Below are 18,876 nucleotides of genomic sequence, written 5' to 3'. Positions count from 1 at the left end.
GTCTTCAGCAAACATCACATGCCCTCTCCCAAGACAGCTTTCAGAAAAGCATCATGTTACACAACTGAGTTGTTAAACCAGAAATTTGTACTTCAGTGGTCCCTTAGATTAAATAAGATAACAATTAATAAATTAATTAGTGGTCTAGATTAACTTTAAAGAGAGGAGACAGTGACATGTCTCTTAGAGGCAGTACTACAAGTCCTTTATACACATCAGATTTAAGACTTGGCAGGGGAAAAGTGGAGGTACAACTTCTCAAGTGGTTCATACTAACATGTTGAAGCAATCTCATTTCGGTATGTAGAGTTAAACATTGTTAAACTTAAAAAATAAATTTAGCCACCAGAACAGGTAATGAAGCTATGCTCTTACTCACCTGACAGCTCTAGCCTAAGTCATAGTGATCTTGGAGCTTAAAGAATTCAGATGTATTCTGAGGACTTGTGTGAAAGTTTTGAGGCTTCTTGACTTATTACATATATATTGTATTGGTGCATATGTATGTGTGTGTGTGTTGTACATGTGTACTCGCATGCATATGCATGTGTGACTGACTTAGCATGCATGTGGAGATCAGCAGACAACTTGCAGGAATTGGTTTTCTCCTTTCATCTTTAGGTACTTCTCTTGTCAATGAGTACCTGGATGGCTAGCTTCCCGGCTGCACGTCTCATAGTTGTCTCACAGGTGTCTCATAGGCGTCTCACAGGCATGTAGACCTTACATGTGTGCCTGCACAGTTGGCTTTTTTTTTTTTGGACACGGGTCCTGGCCATCATTAGGTTGTCAGGTTTGTGCAATAAATGCTATTACTTGCTGAGCCATTTTGCTGGCTCCATCAGTCATTATTGATAATGGTAGTTTAAGTAATAATTTAAAAACAAAGTAAAAGAGATGCCAAGCATTGTTGGCAGTTTTCAAATTCTAAAGACCTCCATTGAGAAATAAAAAATAATGATATTGCACAGAATCATCCAATAGCAACTGGGAGACCCTGGAGTTTAAAGCTGAGAACTTTCAATGAGTCCAGGGCCACGGTGCTTAAAGGTCTCTTACTGCCTGGTTACCTGGTACTGATAACTGCAAACTAATAGTTAAGCGATCTTGAGATTTTCATTGCATGTGAATTATTACAACTGCAAAAAATAACCAAAGGCTACAAAAACCATATTAATACTTTATATTAGATTAAATTATATGTCTAAATTTTTATTAAAAATTTAATGGACTGAATGTAAAACACTGGCTGGTTTTCAAAGCTTAGGAGTAAATAAGAGCTTCATTTGTTCAGGGTGGCCTAGACCACAGGTGCTGCTGTCTACATTATTTGTTAATCTTGTCTCGTGGATTAAAACGTAACATTTTCCATTCATATCTTGATTTCCTACAGCCTCTTTTTTTTTCCCCCAAATATCAATCTGTGGGGAAGAATATTTGCTTTTGTTTGATTTTTTTTTTTCCCTGTTGAGGCCCATATAGGAGTTTGCAGTATTCCTAATTTAGTCCTAGAAATCAATGAGATAGTCTTCATTCCAAGTGAGTTAAAATTCATTGCCTCTAACCTACCATCTTGGAAGGGACTCCTGCATTATAAGTACCACTTTGTATAGAAAAAACTGTTGCTGGCTATGCTAATGCATGGCTGTGATCCTGACACTTGAGAGGCTGGGGCAGGAGGATCCATGAGTTTGTGTCCAGTTTGGGCTGCAGAATGGAACCTTTGTAACCAAAGCCAAGAAAACAAGTAAAACCCAGATTTGTCTTTGTTTCAGAGACATTAAAAACAAGAGTGTACCCTAGAACTGATGAAATGCAGCTCGAAAGTTTCAAAATTGAACTCGTTTGGGAGGCGGGAGCTTGTTTTACACATTGTCACACAAGTCGGGATTGGACTTGGGTCTCCTGAGACAGTGTCACTTCAGGGAATGTGTTTTGGTGCCTTGAGCCGTTCTTTTCATTCATTCTCTTCCATAGCCAGGAGAAAGCTAAGTGGTGAGCTGTCTTTGTGGCAGTCCCATTGTTCAGGACCACAAACTAGTTTCTAGCAAGTCTCTCTCTGCTCCTCTTCCCACCGGGTGCACTCCACCCCATGCAGCCTTCACCCAGCCTCTACCAAGTCTGTTCTGCATAAAGGAAGCCCTGGTGGTTATTTATAGCCTCCTGTGAATTGAGAGGAGTGTTAAGTTGCCCTAGGATATTTGCCTTGAAAGCCTTATCTCTATCAGCTAAAAATCGTTTTCTGCTTGAGAACTTTCAGGTCTCTGCCCTTTCTATGGAGCAGGTTTGTGTGTGTGTGTGTGTGTGTGTGTGTGTGTGTGTGTGTGTGTGTGTGTGTGTGTGTCTCCTCTGCCTGTGAGGAAGGTGGAGACAGATGTTGGGCATATCATTTCCTTCCTCACTACTCTCCTGCCCATGTGTTCAGTCTGTAAGAAAATACGTTTCCATCCACCGCTGGCTTTGTGACTGGAAGGAAAACAAACTTCACTCATAATAGATGCCTTTCTGACTAATGCCATTGAATTTTTACTAGTTATAGCTCCTTTTGATAGGGTCTATTGATTTTTAAGGAAACCCCGTGATGTAAAGAATGTTTTTGTAGTTACCCATTTTTCCAAATCTCAGCCAGTTTCTGACCCTATGTTTTCCAAGTTTTTTGCAGGCCTCCCTACACAGATTTGTGCCTAGGGGGTTCTTGGTTAAATAGTGGAGGTTGTCTGCAGGTCTGAGGATGAAAGCAGACTCTGTCCTATGTTTGTGGTACATTGATCAGTCGTGAGTCTGCTGATGCTTTGTATAGGTTTTCTTTTTACATCATTAATTCCGGGTTTAGATTAATTCATTACTTTACTATGCATTGGTCCTTTGCCTGCATGTTTGTTTGAAGGTGCCATATCCCCTGGAATTGGACCTACAGAGTGCTGTGAGCTGCCATGTGGTTGCTGGGAATTGAACTCAGGACCTCTGGAAGAGCAGCCAGTGCTCTCAACCCCTGAGCCATCTCTCCAGCCCTAATTCAGGTTTAGAATATTAGACGAAAATATAAAGACCTATAAACAAAGATTACCTTTAACATGGAGTATATTAATAATATTAATGTAGCAATGCTTTCATTATTAAATAGCTTTGAAATTTTCATGGAAAGTTTTATCTCCACTAAATTTCCTACAGTTAAACTCAACACAAAGCAAACGTAATATATATTTATGAATTCTGCATAGAAGTGTATTTTTCGGTAAGATCTTAACATGTTCAGATTGTATCTTTTAAATGTGTGTGCGTGTTTGAATAACTTTGACTTTTGATCTTTGCAGCTTGGGGTCTGGTTTTCTCTAGGCTGTGCCTACTTGGCCTTGGAAGACTATGGTGGCTCAGCGAAGGCATTTCAGCGTTGTGTGACCCTAGAGCCCGACGTAAGTTTGCTTTGCCCCCTTTCCTTATCTCAGGTGGCTCATCTTTATGTGAATTGTGCTGTATTAGAGGAGCTGGGCTAAGTTCCTCTACTGAGTGTTTTACAGCCCTCTACGCTGTGGTCTGCGTTTGCTCCATTAAGGTATTGACAGGTGATCTTCCGTTGTCAGGGCAGATCACACGGATCTGACCAGCAGTTGGTGACATTTGCATCTTTTCTGACAATGCTGCGTTTCTGAAATGTGTCTGCCACTAGCATTTGTTTGCCAGATTGTGGCCCACTTGCGTTTCCATTTCTCCTGAGTATATACTAGTGGTAGAGCTGCTGGATCATGTGGTCAGATGTTAGGGGAACTGGCAGCCTTTTCCAGAGGACCTTTTTTTTTCTCTCCATCTTTGTATACTTGGGTATTTCTTATTTACATTTCAATTGTTATTCCCTTTCCCGGTTTCCAGGCCAACATCGCCCTAACCCCTCCCCTTCCCCTTCTATACGGGTGTTCCCCTACCCATCCTCCCCCCATTACCACCCTCCCCCCAACAATCCCGTTCACTGGGGGTTCAGTCTTGGCAGGACCCAGGGCTTCCCCTTCCACTGGTGCTCTTACTAGGCTATGCATTGCCACCTATGAGGTTGGAGCCCAAGGTCAGTCCATGTATAGTCTTTGGGTAGTGGCTTAGTCCCTGGTTGGCATTGTTGTTCATATGGGGTCTCGAGCCCCTTCAAGCTCTTCCAGTCCTTTCTCTGATTCCTTCAACGGGGGTCCTGTTCTCAGTTCAGTAGTTTGCTGCTGGTGTTCACCTATGTGTTTGCTGTATTCTGGCTGTGTCTCTCGGGAGAGATCTACATCCGGCTCCTGTCGGCCTGCACTTCTTTGCTTTATCCATCTTGTCTAATTGGATGGCTGTATATGCATGGGCCACATGTGGGGCAGGCTCTGAATGGGTGTTCCTTCTGCCTCTGTTCTAAACTTTGCCTCCCTATTCCCTGCCAAGGGTATTCTTGTCCCCCTTTTAAAGAAGGAGTGAAGCATTTTTAATGTACTTGCCAGCAGTGAGCAAAGATTCCAGTTTCTCAGCGTCTCTGCCATCACTTGCTACCTTCTCTTGGGTGTATTTCATGGCTTCAGTGGCTTCTTCATGGATAACATGCTGGACATTTTTACATGTTCATTGGCTGATTTAATGTCTTCTTTGGGGAGTGTTTATTCACATCTTTTGCCCATGTAAACAGTTGTTAGCTATTGTTGAGTTGTAAGGATTCTTTGTGTATTCTAACTATAAGTCACCTATGAGTGGTAGGTATTGCCCTCCGTGTTTTGTGTTTTTACTTTGCCTGCATGTATGTATGTGCACTGCGTGTGCGTCTGGTGCTTGCATGCAGAAGAGGTCAGAAGAAGGCATCAGATCTCTGGCACTGGAGTTACACATGCTGTGAACCCATGTGGATTCTGGAAATCAAACCTACGCCTCTGCGAGAGCAATACGTGTTCTCACCTGCTGAGCTATCCCTCCAGCCCCTTCTCTCTCTCTTCATAATGCCCTTTAAAGTAACAACAATTATACATTTTATTTTATGTATATGGATGTTTTGCCGGCACATATATCTGTGCCTTTCATGAGTGCTTAGTGCCCATGGAGGCCAGAAGAGGCCATCAGATCCTCCGGAACTGGCATTAGAAACAGTGGTGAGCTGCCATGTTGATTGAACCTGGGCCCTCTGTAAGAGCATCAAGTGCTCTCAACTGCTGAGCCACCTCCCCGGGCCCTCTCTTACTTTGTTTTTAGGATCAACTTACTGCGTGAGCATCTGTGTGTGTGCATGTATGTGCCTCTGCGTGTGTGTGTGTGTGTGTGTGTGTGTGTGTGTGTGTGTGTGTACGCATGCTTGAGTGTAAGTGCCACCACACCCGTGTGCAGGTCATATGACAGCTTGTTGAAGCTAGTTCTCTGCTTCCATCATGTGTATCCAGGGAACTGAGGCTGTCAGGCATGGCATCAGATGCCTTTACCTGCTGAGACAGCTTTCTCACCCTTATTTTATTATTTATTTATTTATTTATTTATTTATTTATTTATTTATTTATTTATTTATGTGTGCCTGTGTGTGTGTGTGTGCCTGTGTGCGTGTACGTGTGTGCGTGTGTGTGTATGTATGTATGTGTGTGCTTGTGTGTGTATGTGTGTGTGTGCATGTGTGTGTGTATGTGTGTGTATTCATGAGCGAGTGTGTGTGTGTGTGCGTGTATATGTGTGTATGTATGTGTGTGTGCATGTATGTGTGTTTATGTGTGTACATGTGTGTATGTGTGTACGTGTATATATATGTGGTCATGTGTATGTATGTGCGTGTGTATGTGAATGTGTGTGTATGTGTGTAGGATGTGAGTGTGTGTGTGTGTGTGTGTTATGTGTGGCGTGCATGAAGAGATCAGAGGACAGCTCTCTGGAGTTGGTTCACTCCTATGAGTTCTGGGGATCCAGCTCAGAACCTCAGGTTTAACCTACTGAGCCATCTTGTTGACCCAAAAACTTAACATTATTTTTTTTTGTATTTGTTTGGTTCGAATTTTTGGAGACCAGGTCTTGTTATTGCCTGTGCCATCCTCGATCTCCCTATGCAGCTCAGGCTGGCTGGCCTTGAACTCATGGTTCACTGACATCTTACTCATCTGTTCTTTCTCTTTATTTCTGATCCATCGCCAAAGCTAAGATCTCAAGACTGACCTCTGCCCCTTTTCTTTCGTTATTGGAGCTTGAACTTGGGGTTTGGGGGGCTAGGCAACTGCTTGACCACTGAGCTATAATCTCAGTACTGTTTCTACCTTTTCTTCTAAGAGTTCGTGTAGTTTCAGTGCTAGACTACTTAAGTTTTGTTTTTAACATAAGGAAGGGTTCAGTTTCATTCTTTTACACATAGATATCAGTTAGATTTCATCAGCTGTTGTCTGTGTGTGCTGAGCACCACTCACAGAAGCTTTGAGGGGAGGTTTAAGAATGGGGAGTGCACGCCTTTAATCTTAGCACTCGAAGGCAGAGGCAGGCGGATTTCTGAGTATGAGGTCTGCCTGGTCTACAGGACATCCTGGGCTACACAGAGATACCCTGTCTTGAGAGAAACCAGAGAGAGAGAGGAGAGAGAGAGGAGGAGAGGGAAAGAGGGAGAGAGAGGTGGGGGAGAGGGAGAGGGGAGAGAGAGGGGGGGGAGAGGGAGAAAGAGGGGAGGAAGAGAGGGAGAGGGGGAGAGAGAGAGAGACGAGAGAGGAGACAGGAGAGAGGGAGGAGAGGGAGAGAGGAGGGGGAGAGGAGAGAGAAAGGGAGAGAGGGGGAGAGAGAGGGGGATGGGGAGAGAGAGAGAGAGAGAGAGAGAGAGAGAGAGAGAGAGAGAGAGACAGAGGGGGAGGGGAGGGAGAGAGGGGGAGAGAATATGAATATGAATATGAATGTATGGTGAGTGTGGACACCCAGACTCTTTCACAGTTCCTTTGGCTGTTCAGGGCCCCTTAGTTTTCCATGTTGAACTTTAATGTCAACTTCTGATTAAAAAAAAGGTAGCTGAGATATTACTAAGGGTTTCATTTAGTCTGCACAGTAGCATTGTTACCATGAGCGTGGAGAACCTAAATCTGTGCTCGCTCTTCTTTTTTCTAAGATTAACTCCCAGCCAGATGTCTGCCTCCCTCCATCTGTGTTTTTGTGTGTTGGGGGATAATGTGCATGGCATGGCAGGGCAGGGCAGGGCATGCATGTGGAGGTCAGAGGACAGCCTTCATGTGGGGTTGGTTTTTCTCCTCCTACCTCGTGGGTGGCAATGATCAAACACAAGTTATTAGGCCTGGCAGTGAGCACCGTAGTCTGCTGAAGCACCATGCCAGGCTCCTGCTTCCTCTCCCTTCTCTTCATTTCTCCCCTCTCCCCTCTTCCGTCCTACAAACAAGGGATGCAGATATTCTGTGACAGAAGAATTAGCCACACAAGCCCTTGTGCATCTGACCATAATTCTTATCTTATTCTGTAGAGCATTATTGTCAATAGGCCACAAAAAACTTACTTGCAAATTATGAACAAAAAAGAAAGATTATGGTGTCAGACTATGTTTCAGATGTTTGACGCCATCCAAAATGGACCCTGTTGTCAGCTTTCTAAGTCATCACATTTCGTCTTTTCAGTGTGCATACCCGTCTATGGTTGGTTAGATCTCTCCCCTCACTGTGTGTGTTGGGGAGCATCACATTTGAGTGTGTATGTACCTGTGCGTGAGTATCTGGAGGCCATAAATTGGCATCATTTGTTTCCTTGAGTCAAGGTCTCTCCCTGAGCCTGGCACATGAGCTCTGGAGACCCCCTTGCTAATTCCCAGTGCAGGGTTACAGGTACAGATCACCACACTATGCTCTCTCTGCACATGGGCTCTGGGCTTCCGAACCCAGGTTCTCTTGCATGTGCAGTGAGGACTTTACTCAACCATCCATCTTTGGATTTTATAAATGTTTGAAATGCTAACCTAACTTTTCTGGGTCTAATGAGGATGAAGAAGATCATATTGATAAGAGGCGTTTGTTTAATGCACTCCTGCCTTTCAGAGTCCGTCCTTCATCTCAAAGGCACAGTAAACTGTATGTGTGAAATGGGACCCAGATAGCACCTCCGTCACTGTCCTCCTTGGCCTTTCAGCACAGTGTGACTTTAAGGCTGCACAGAGTCAAGAGAACAGTCTGCACGGTTTTTAAACTCCACTGCCCCCAGCAGCTCCCTGATGCCCTCCCTCCTGTCACCCTGAACTCCTTCTGTGTCCCTTAGTAGCTGTGCTATAAAGTTTTTCTTTATATGTTATTTTGCATCTTCACATTAATAAAATTGTACATTAGGAATTTATTCAGATAATACAGAAGTTTTAATGCCTTGTGGCGTCTACAGTGCATGCCTCATCCTGTTGAAGGGTCTTTGCATCATTTTTACAGTAGAATGCAGAGCCATTCTGTTGTGGAGATTTTACACAAGTCTTTATGTGGGCATAGTTTGTGAAAACCTGAATTGAAATCGCTTGATCCTGTTATAAGTATTGCTGGGTTTAAATCTTATTTTGTAATATATTAGCAGAACTTAGAAATTGTAGTATATTAGAAGAACTTAGAAAAATAATTGCTTTTTATATGTTAACTGTGTATTTTGGACACATTTCCCCTCTCGTGTATAGTATCTCTTTATTATATCTGCCTCTATGATTGTTTTTTTAACCTTTTGAAAAAGGTACTATTTTTTTTCTTTGTATCTGCCTTTCTTGGGGACTTTTAAATATTTTAGGTTTATGGACACTAATAAGTTTCATCAAATTGGAGAATCTTTGACCATTGTTTCTTCAGTGTACTGATGATGATGGTTGGACTTGGGCCTCATACCTACTACACAGGCTCTGAGTGAGTTGCCCTGGCCTCTCTCCTCTCTCTCTGCACTCTGATTGTAAGAATCTTACACTACTGAGCTGTCCGGCCTCTTTCCCGTCATACTTCCCTTTGCTCATCCTTCAGCGTGAGAGGTGCTCCTCCTGTAATTTCCCGCAGGCCATGCAGCGTCCCTTGAGCTAATTACAGCTGTGGGGTTGAAGCATTTCCTTTCCCTTTGGTCCTTCCAGCAGCTGTCCTGCTCTCGGTCCTGCCCCGTCATTGTCTTCAAGACTTCCGAGTCTTTGAATATACTTTAATACGCATTATCAAGTCTTTATGTGTATGTCAGCAGCTCTTGCATTTTTTCTTCTATTTTTACTAATCTTTCCTTTGGTTATGGATGGAACTTTCCTGCTTCTTGGCATCTTTACCAATTTATTTGGCCCTCCCCTCCCTCTCTTCTTCCTTCAGTTCTGTCTTCTCCTTTGAGACAGCATCTTCCCTACATAGGTCATTTGGGTAACCCAGGCTGACCTGAAAGTTCCTGCCTCCAGCCTCTGCTTCCTCAGTGCTGGGATTTGCCTCCTGCCTGGCTACACTGGGTGTGGCTGTTAAGTCTCTGTATCTCCTCATTTCCCTTGGGGAGACAGTTTTGTTTTGACATTCAGTTAAGGTACTTGTGGATTATCTTGAGTTAAGCTTTGTCAGGATAGGTTCTGGGCTGTTGTCTCCTAATTATGACAGTCCTTCTGTTCGGAGGTACGCTCTCTTGGATTGAGCTGAGTCATGGTTAGACAGCCAGAACTCTTACTCCTGCTTGGTCAGACCTTGAAACTCCTAGCACTGTGTGGCCTCCAGTATTTTCAGCACAAAGCATTTTGACAGTCAATTTTTTCCTTTCAGATCTCAGAAAATTTTGCCATGTAGTAAAGCTCTTGGCCCAGCCTTGGATTGGGGGGTGGGGGTGGGGAGTATTTACTGAACTTTCTAGAACTTGCTCTTGTACCTCTCTCCCATGGTGCTTAGCTGCAGATTCCAGCTGCCTTCTCAGCCCTGCAGCCTTTCTTCATCCCAGTGGGCTTACTTGCTGTGATCGTGTCTGCCTGTCTGTGTGGGAGCCCTGAGTGCGTCTGTGGACAGAGGCCGTGCTGACTGCTGACACACCTTAGTGCTTTTTCCTCCAGGGTCACTCCTGGGCCACTGCCGTCTGACTCCCCAAACAGATCTTATTTTGTCTACTTTGTAGATTTTTATGGTGAGAAGGCTAGCCAGTTACTAGCTTTGCCACATCTAGAAAGGGCAGTCAGTACCATTTAACTTTAAAATCCTATGTGCGGCAGTTAGGAACTATATTTTATTAAAACATAGAATAAAGTAAGATTCATAACATTCTTATTAGAATCAGTATTTATGTAAGTCTTGATTTTACTTGAATACATAAAATGGACATATTAGTTAAATTATATTGTGAATTTCCAACTACTTTGTATGTCAAAACTTCAAAATAAAAATTTAACTGAACTCTGAGTCAGTGCTGTGATGGCTATGCCATTGGTTTAGGTTTTAAAATTTTTTCTATGAGGCATAAAAATAAAGTTTAATTTAGCTTTATGCCTTTTTCACTTTTACATACATTATTAAAAATTGCAATTTTTTTTTCGGGGTACATAACAGACTAGGAAAATGGGCTATATTTTGGTTTTAGCAAGTGTCTTACCTAAGAACATTCTCTAACTGGATTATCTGTTATTTTAGAATGCTGAGGCTTGGAACAATTTATCCACTTCCTATATTCGACTGAAACAAAAGTAAGTACACAAGACAAATGCGAAGAACTTGATTTTCTTCAACTGAATACGTAAATCTGTGTCTGACTCTCTTTTCTATCCTTGTACATAAGTTAGAGTAACTTAATGAACCTTTGAATCTAATTGTATAGTTATTTCTCGAAAACATTTAATGTATGATGAAGTGTACACTATAAATAATAAGATAAATCTCTTGAAATTGGTATTTGTTGCCCAAGTGTTTCACCCTGAATTTCATTACATGATTAAAACCACACAGACCTGTAGTTGGTCAACTCAACAGGTAGTTTTCTCATTAACTGCTTGTCTTAGACATTTTTATAAAATGTGAATGTGACCCATTTTTTTTTCTGGAGATGTAGATTTAAGAAATAAAACAATCTGCAATATTATTGTAAAAATTGATTAGCAATATAAGCCATGTGTGGTGACATAAGACCAGAATGCAAAGGGAGTTGTGGTCGAGCAGGCGTCTGTCTGCAGAGAGAGCTGTGGTAAAGTAGGCGTCCATGTGTGTCGGGAACTGACTTAGCCCTGAAGATCTCAGAAGAGAAGGCTTGTGATCCTGGTTCAAGGATGCTTGCCTCAGACTGAAGCTAGGTTGGAAGGACGTGTGGAAAGGGCAGAAGGACGCCTTTTGGGCAAAGGAAGTCATGTGGCCACATGTAGTGATATAAGTGAGGAGATTATTTTAGGAGGTGACAGTATTTTAGGAGGTGACAGTAAAGTAATAGTCCAGCTGTGGAGTAGTGTGAGCTCTAATGAAAAGGAAGGAATGAAAAGTAGGTCGCTCTCCACTCTCTGTGGCTTCTGATCACCTGATATGTTGGGACCATCCTGTCGGGGAGGGCTGGAGAGTTTGGTAGGGAAATAACCGAGAAGCGTTTGGGAAGATACACAGGAGGCGGTGTATGAGGCAGAGTAGAGAGGGGACGGGAAGCTGGGAAACCAGATAAACAGTCCCGACACGAGGTAACTGGAGTGGAATCAGAAAGGACAGGCGCCGGTGGCAGCCCAGTGGCTGTGGACTGGCTGTGAGAATGAAGGATGTGCAGAGAAAAGCGTTGCTGCTGCAGAGCTTTAGTGTAATGGGGGCGAGCTTTCCAGTTTTGTGTAGCCTTGCTCTCAGACTTGGTCACGAGATATTCCTGAAGATATAAAGGCCAGTTCACACTGAGATCATGGAATGCCTCCTCTGCTCTCGGATGTCACTTCGTTCTACCATTCTCTTAAACATCACATTGTTCTTGATTACAGTGGGCTGTGTTCATGCTTACTGGATACCTGCTGCTCTAGGGCAGCGGGGGTTGGTTATAGTGGGATCTGGTCAGTTTTCTGTAAGATAATCCTGTATGTAGTGTAGTGAGACTCTTTTTTTTTTTTTTTTAAGATTCATTTGTTTTTATTCTATGCGTATGAGTCTTTGCTTGTATGTATACATATCATGTTCATGCCTGGTGCCCACAACGCCCAGAAGAGGGCATTGGAAGCCCCTGGAACTGGACTTACAGATGGTCATGAATGCCACAGGAATGCTGATAAGAGAACCTAGGTCTTCTTCTAGAGTAGCCTGAATTGTCTGCTTTCATTTGTTTACTGTGACTCTAGACAGAAGTAATGTTTGATTCGTGAAATTATTTCAGAGAAAATTACTGTTCTCCTCAAAACAATATTTATATCCCCAAATGGTCTCATCTGTTCTGTTGTGATCACTACTGTGTCCTTTACTCCTTTCCGTCTGCTCGCCCCAGATATCAGGACCCTTGGAAATATTTCCCACACGTATAACTGTCATAGTCTAACTTCTCAATCATGCAGTGTGCAGGATCAGGGACTCCAAGGGATGAAACTTCTTATGAAAAAGCTATTCCTACCGAAAGAGAAATGCAAACAATTCATTTCAGTGCATGTGTGTGCACATGTGTGTAGAGGATGGATGACAGCTCTGGGTGTCATGTTCAGAAACAACCGTCCACCCACTTTGAAACAGGGTTTCTCATTGGCCCAGAGCTCACAAATCAGGCCAAACCGACTGGCCAATGAATCCCAGGGATCCTCTGAGCCCCACTTCCTCCAGTTGAGATTATAAGTAGACATCACCATACCCATTATTTTTATGTGGGTCTGGGGATCAAACACAGATTCTTATGCTTGCAAGAAGATGCTTTGTAGACAAAGCCAGCTCCCTACTTCCCCCTCATTAAAAGTTTTGAACTGGGGAACCTGTGATTGGGGCATACAGATATCCTGTATCATTGATTATTGCCAGTTTAATAGTTCTTCAAGAAGATGACTTGATGCTCACTACTTTGTAAGCAGGAGAGCAGAGGAGTCTCAATACCTGCTGTTACAAGGGAAACAGTGGTACAAGGTGGCGAAAGGAGACAGTCTGTAGCAACAGTCCATCTGAATTTTGAAAACTACTTTTTTTCATTTTTGAGATTTCTTTTTATTTTTACAAGGAAGGATCCTTTAGCAGTTCTTTAAATTGGGATCAGTCAATACTACCTTAGTCTTTGTACATTTAAATGTGTTTGACTTTACATTTCTTTTTGAGTGGCGAGTTTAGCAGGTTACAAAAGTTTAGGTTAACTTAATTTCACTCGGCGTGTTAACAGAATTACGTGTTTTATTGCTTTCTATCGTCTCGCTGGTGAAATACCTACTGTTTCCCAGTTGTTATTCCTCTCTAAATATTAGGATATCTTCATGTTTTATAATTTTACTTTATATATCTGTATTGCTTAGAATCTTCTGTATACTTTTTTGACCAAAGAATTAGGATCTTTGCTTGGTTCTGAAAAATGTTCAGCCACCATCTTTGATACATAGCATCCTGGCACTTACTTGCATTCCTATATTCTGGAATTTCTATTGGATTTATATTTAAGTCTTATTCCTTCCTCTGTTTCCTTTCTCTTTGTTTATTTTTTTTTTTAAATTTGGATTTTGGCAAACTCAGCATTCTTTTCCAGTTCACCAGTGTTGTCTTGAGTTACATATAATGTGGTATTAGACACATGCTGAGTGCTGTTTCTTCTGTTCTTTTCCAGGGTATACCCTTGCCTTGTCCCTGGGCATATTTTGAAACAAATATGTTCAAGGCTTAACAGATTTCTCCTCCGCCTCCTCCTCCTCCCCTTCCTCTTCCTCCTCCTCTTCTTCCTCCTCTTCATCCTCCTCCTCCCCTTCTTCTTCTAAAAAAAAAAAATACAAAGAATAAAGTTTCGTTATGGAACTTTTCAAACCAAATTGGCTTTTGTCGCTCCTCCCTCCACTCCCCCCTTCCCTCTCTGTCTGTCCAGGTGTCACCTTCATGCTTGTCTGTCATGTATGTCCTTTTGCACACATCCCCCACTCTACCTACCTAACACCTCTTGCTCCCCTCTGATGGGCTCCTGGTTTTGATAGATTAACAGTAGCTCAGGGTCAGTGGTTAAGGATGTGCTGGCCGCTCTTCCAGAGACCTGGATTCTATTTCTGGTGCTTACAAGGCAGAACAGCCATCTGCAACTCCAGCTTCAGGAGATCTGATCCCTTCTTCTGGCCTCCACACCCTTCAGATGTGCTCATGGAGCACAGACATACAGATAGGCAGAACCGCCCATACACATAACAAAAAAATTATTTTAAAAATTGGCCTTAAATTTAATAATTTTATGTCCTGTTGGGTGATTTTGTTCACTGTCCTATCTTTGTATAGACTCTCTCCCCTCGCCCCCAAAGTTGTAGAATTTGTTTGGTAGATTTATTTAGAGTGTGAGGAGATTTTTATTCTGACCTCACGGTCACCCTGACCACTGCCCTGCTTCCTACTATTTGCATCGAGGGATTGCAGCCTTACTGGGTGGTTTACTCTAGGTTGGAGTCTGGACTTGAATTTATGGTTTCTTGGGGCAATGTTGAGGTTGTGAGTAGTAAATAAGTCAGGGAGGACATATTCCCATAGAGTGCTATGTGTACCTCAGATCCTTACTGGACTGTACTGGTGATTTTGTATATGTAGACATCTGATTCCCAAGTGATATAGTAACACAAGATATCCACATTCATGTTCTTATGTACTTAGCCATGATTTATCCTAACTGAAAAGACTTGGCTGTTCATTTATTTGAAATTTGACCTTCCACAGAGTCAAAGCTTTTAGAACGTTACAAGAAGCTCTCAAGTGTAACTATGAACACTGGCAAATCTGGGAAAACTACATCCTCACCAGCACTGACGTCGGGGAGTTTGGGGAGGCCATCAAAGCTTACCACCGGCTCCTGGACCTGCGAGACAAATACAAAGATGTTCAGGTAGGGTCACACTTGGTTGTTTTAGTGTGGGTTCTGTACTGAACCTCTATGGTGTACGTTGTTTTCTTTCCTATGAAGCACATGAAGTATATATAAACAGCATTTTAGTTCTTTAGTTAGTCTTTCCAGTCACACATCTGGCGTTTCGATGTTGAGTGTCCTGAGGCCATCACACACAGTATTGCTGCCGCTCAGCTGTGCCGATCTGACGTACCGTTTACATGCATACTGTCCGTGTGCAGACATGAAATAGAAAGGGCTTTGCATTACTCACTACTTTGGGATATCCCTGCCCTCTGGTTTGTAGTAGTGGGAGTAAATTCTGTATGGATTCATGTAGTGTTTGCTGCATGCTTTCTGAGGGTTGTTTACAACACTTAAAGAGATGGTCATTTTGGTTAGATGAAGTTATTATTAAAGAGAGTATTGGAGATTGCATCCGCCATGTTTGCTGTCTAATAGAATTGAATAAACAAGACCTTTGGGGCTGAATTATAATAGAAGATGGTGTACAGAAGAGAAAATTCTCAAGGGTTTATGGCTTATGAAGTGAGAAGTCTGGAAAACTACTTAACTCTTCAGGTCTTGTAACAGTTAACATATGCTATTTAAAATGATTGATTAGAAATTATAAAGACAATATAGAACACACACAAATGCCACATCAACATATGATAATGCCTTGCAGATCTCATGAGGTACATACCTCAGTTCCAAACAGAGCTTATCACAGTCCTGTGTTAATGCCCTGTTTGGCTCATGTATGTGTCTTGAAAGCACAGCTGTGTCACTGGCCAAGTTAACTTTAAGTCTTGGGTTTACTGGGAAAATCGATAACTTCAAGTAAAACTACCCACATGGAAGAGAGGTCTGAACTTTCTGTTGGTTCTCCTTCTCTTTCTCTTCCTCCACCATCTTTTCTTTGTAAATGTCCATTGTAGAAAGAAGGGATTGCATTTTAGATATAGTAATTGCTTTAAATGCAAGGCTGTGTGAAGTCAATCTGACCCCATTTTTCTGCCGTCGTTTGCTTCTCTTCTGTCTTTCATCCACGTTCTTTCTGGTGTGAGCGGGATTGCTCTTCTAGTCTAAGTCTGTCCCCTCAACCCTCAGTGATCCATCTATGCACGAAGGACTGTTAACATTGGCTCTTTGGCTTGATTTTAAGGATCCAGGAAAAGCCCTGATCATCCATTCATGCTTGACACTGAGTGGTTAATTCTATAAAGAGAATCTAGCCCAGTCTAGAGCTTTCTCTTGTAATAGAGTAGGAGCTGGACGTGTGTGGCGGGTGGTATGGAAGCACAAAAGGTGGGAACCTTTTCTGTGTTCTCTGCCACTCACCCTTCCCTGCTTTCTAAGGAACATGGTGGGCAGGTCACATGGAATGTGGTGAAGTAATGACTGAAAGCTGGCTGTGTTAGATACTATTTTGGTCCTTTGCATGTATTAGCTCATTTAATAATTCTCACCACAGCTGTGTGGCATACATTTGTGCTATTGTAGGATATATGTGACACTGGAATGTATGTGTATATGTGTCTCCACTCCCTGTCACTTAATTTGAAAGGAACTCATGGTTTAGATAAAATAGCCTTCTAAAGGTTATTTTGAAAAGGCATGTCTTTTGTGTTATAAGAGTTATGGAGTCACTGTGGTAATGCTGGTCTCTATTGACTGTGCTCTACTAATTATGCTAATTAACTAATTAGACAGAGATAAAGATTGCAGAAAAAGGCAAGAAAATACAGAACTGGTGTTCAGAAAGAAGCAGGTTCTGTCTGGATGGCTCCTGTCTCTTGCCAGTGTAGTATCTGAGTAGGATTGGCGGGCTTGTATTTCTTTCTAACCTGTCACAGGGCTGGGGCCTCCTCCCTCTCCCACAGGAAGAAACAACTTGTTATTGGTGTGTGGACGGTACTGCCGTGGTTGTGAGTGTGTGGGTGAGAGGAAACAGGAGTCACAGTGTCAGGTTTTAACAAAAGCACTCTTGAGAGTAGTTATTGGGTTCTAACGATAAAACTCCTGAGTTGTTTACTTGGCATGTTCTGTATCAAACCAAAAAACCTGAAATTATAAAAACATTTACTTAGACATACTTCAGGAACCTTTCTCAAGTAGCAGTAAAAGGACCCAAGAAGCATATTTAGGGGCATCTTTAAGCATGTTTCAGAAAAAGAACAAAAATCCTAACCATAACCATTCGTGTTTCCCAGCACAAACTGACGTGCTTTAACTCATCCTGTGGTGCTGAGGACTGAACCCGGGACCTTGCACATGCCAGGCAGGAACTCAACCACTCAGCCACATCTCAGCTTTTATCTCAAGTGGGGTTTTCAAGCACGTTTTAGTGGTCATATTAATAACTTCTCACTGCTCTAGTCATAGAGGTTTCTTTCTTTTCATGGGGGTTAGGGTGGGAGTCTACATAGCTCTGGCTGTCCTGTAACTCACTATGTAGACCAGGCTAGCCTTGAACCAGCCTCCTGAGTGTTGGGCAGCTGAATTGTGTTGGATTCTGTTTACAATTTTCTAATCCTATGTGTGTCTTAGCTCATTGTCTTATGTGAGCTTCTGTGAAAGTTTGGTATGCTGTCTAAATAAAATTATTATACTTTATTTACACTCATGGCCAGTTAACATTTTAAATTCTTTTTTCTCATTATTCCTTTCTTCCTTTGTGTAAAACAAACTTTCTCTCATACAGTGACTTTTTCCTAAGTATGAATATTTTAAAATTTATTTTTATTGTATAGTATTTTGCTTGCATGTATGTCTGGGTACACGTATGCAGTCCCATATAGGCTAGAAGATGGCATTGGATTCCCTGGAACTGGAGTTTCAGATAGCAGTTAGTCTCCGTGTGGCTTCTGGGAATTGAGCTTGGGTCCTCTGGAAGAACAACCAGTGCTCTTAATCACTAAGCCCTCTCTCCAATCCATAAGCATGAATATTTTAATAACTTTAAATTAGTTTCACCCCAAGTTGAATGATTTTTAGAGTAGCCAAGGGTAGCCTTTGGGTTTTTAAGATAGCCCTCCTGCAGCCCCACTAAGTGCACTGGAGACAAAACGGTTCTGTGAAATGTGCATGAAGCATGTTGAGAGCATGCTGTGCTCTGCAGGTGTCACAGGCTTGATATGCACATTTGGACCAGTGGAGAGACAGTCATTTCTGATAAGCTGTACTTTATGACACTCGGAGAGTGTCATTTCTAGATAGCCAGCAACTGCTCAGTCCAGGCTGCCCTCATGAGCACCGTAGAGAGTCTCAGACATTCAGCTGCAGAAATAATGTGAGACGACCCTGTCTCTTTTTGCATCTTGGGGAAGCCCTGTGAAGGAATGGCGCTCTATAGAATATCATGCCACTCTAATGCTCTGGTGAGTTTCTGCAGCTGTGGCAGGGTCACTTTGCAGTGCCTGAGTTATCTCGGGCACAGAGTCCTTGTGAGTAGCTTGGCTGTGTAGCCCTGGACACACTGCCAGCATGCACGGCAGCAGCCAGTCTGTTCCTCCCTGTGTCCTCTTGGTAGCCTTGTAGATATGGCTTATAGTGATTTAATTTTTTCACATAGTGAGTATATAAAGTGTATACACTTATATTTATTTTAATATAGACAGTGATATAAACTAGAGAGAGATTATCTTGGTTTTTTTTTTCTCTCCTAGTATTTGTAAATGGAATAAGTGGATGGGTGTATTAGCTGTATGAATTGTTGTTTTCTTCATTCTTAATTTTGAGTGAAGTATAGATTGGTAAAACCTGGGAACAGCATTCTGTAATGGCACTACTTTTCTAACCTCTGTACTTTCTAACATCTGTGTTGACATATATACTCTTACGTAGTGTCATTGAGCCTGATTTTGTGCTCACAACTAGTCTTCATTCAGTTTCCAGGTTTCTGTTGTAGTGAAGTGAGCAGCACAAATCCTTGTGCAGATGCTGCTGCCCTCGGCACGTTCTGTGATCTGC

At 42.3% G+C, this 18,876-nt stretch overlaps 1 protein-coding gene across 1 annotated transcript in view; it reads left to right on the top strand.

Annotated features, from left to right (window-relative positions):
• Ttc27 (tetratricopeptide repeat domain 27) overlaps positions 1–18,876 on the top strand; it is a 144,343-nt gene that overhangs the window by 107,066 nt on the left and 18,401 nt on the right. Inside the window, exons 14-16 of the mRNA XM_032908915.1 lie at positions 3,315–3,413; positions 10,551–10,603; positions 14,736–14,901. Coding sequence (XP_032764806.1) covers positions 3,315–3,413; positions 10,551–10,603; positions 14,736–14,901 — 318 coding nt within the window. The remainder of the gene's footprint in view (positions 1–3,314; positions 3,414–10,550; positions 10,604–14,735; positions 14,902–18,876) is intronic.

The sequence above is a fragment of the Rattus rattus genome, chromosome 7 (assembly GCF_011064425.1).
Source record: "Rattus rattus isolate New Zealand chromosome 7, Rrattus_CSIRO_v1, whole genome shotgun sequence".
NCBI classification, from domain to species: domain Eukaryota; kingdom Metazoa; phylum Chordata; class Mammalia; order Rodentia; family Muridae; genus Rattus; species Rattus rattus.
The sequence above is the reverse complement of the archived record's forward strand: the minus strand, read 5'-3'. Positions and strand labels throughout refer to the sequence as shown.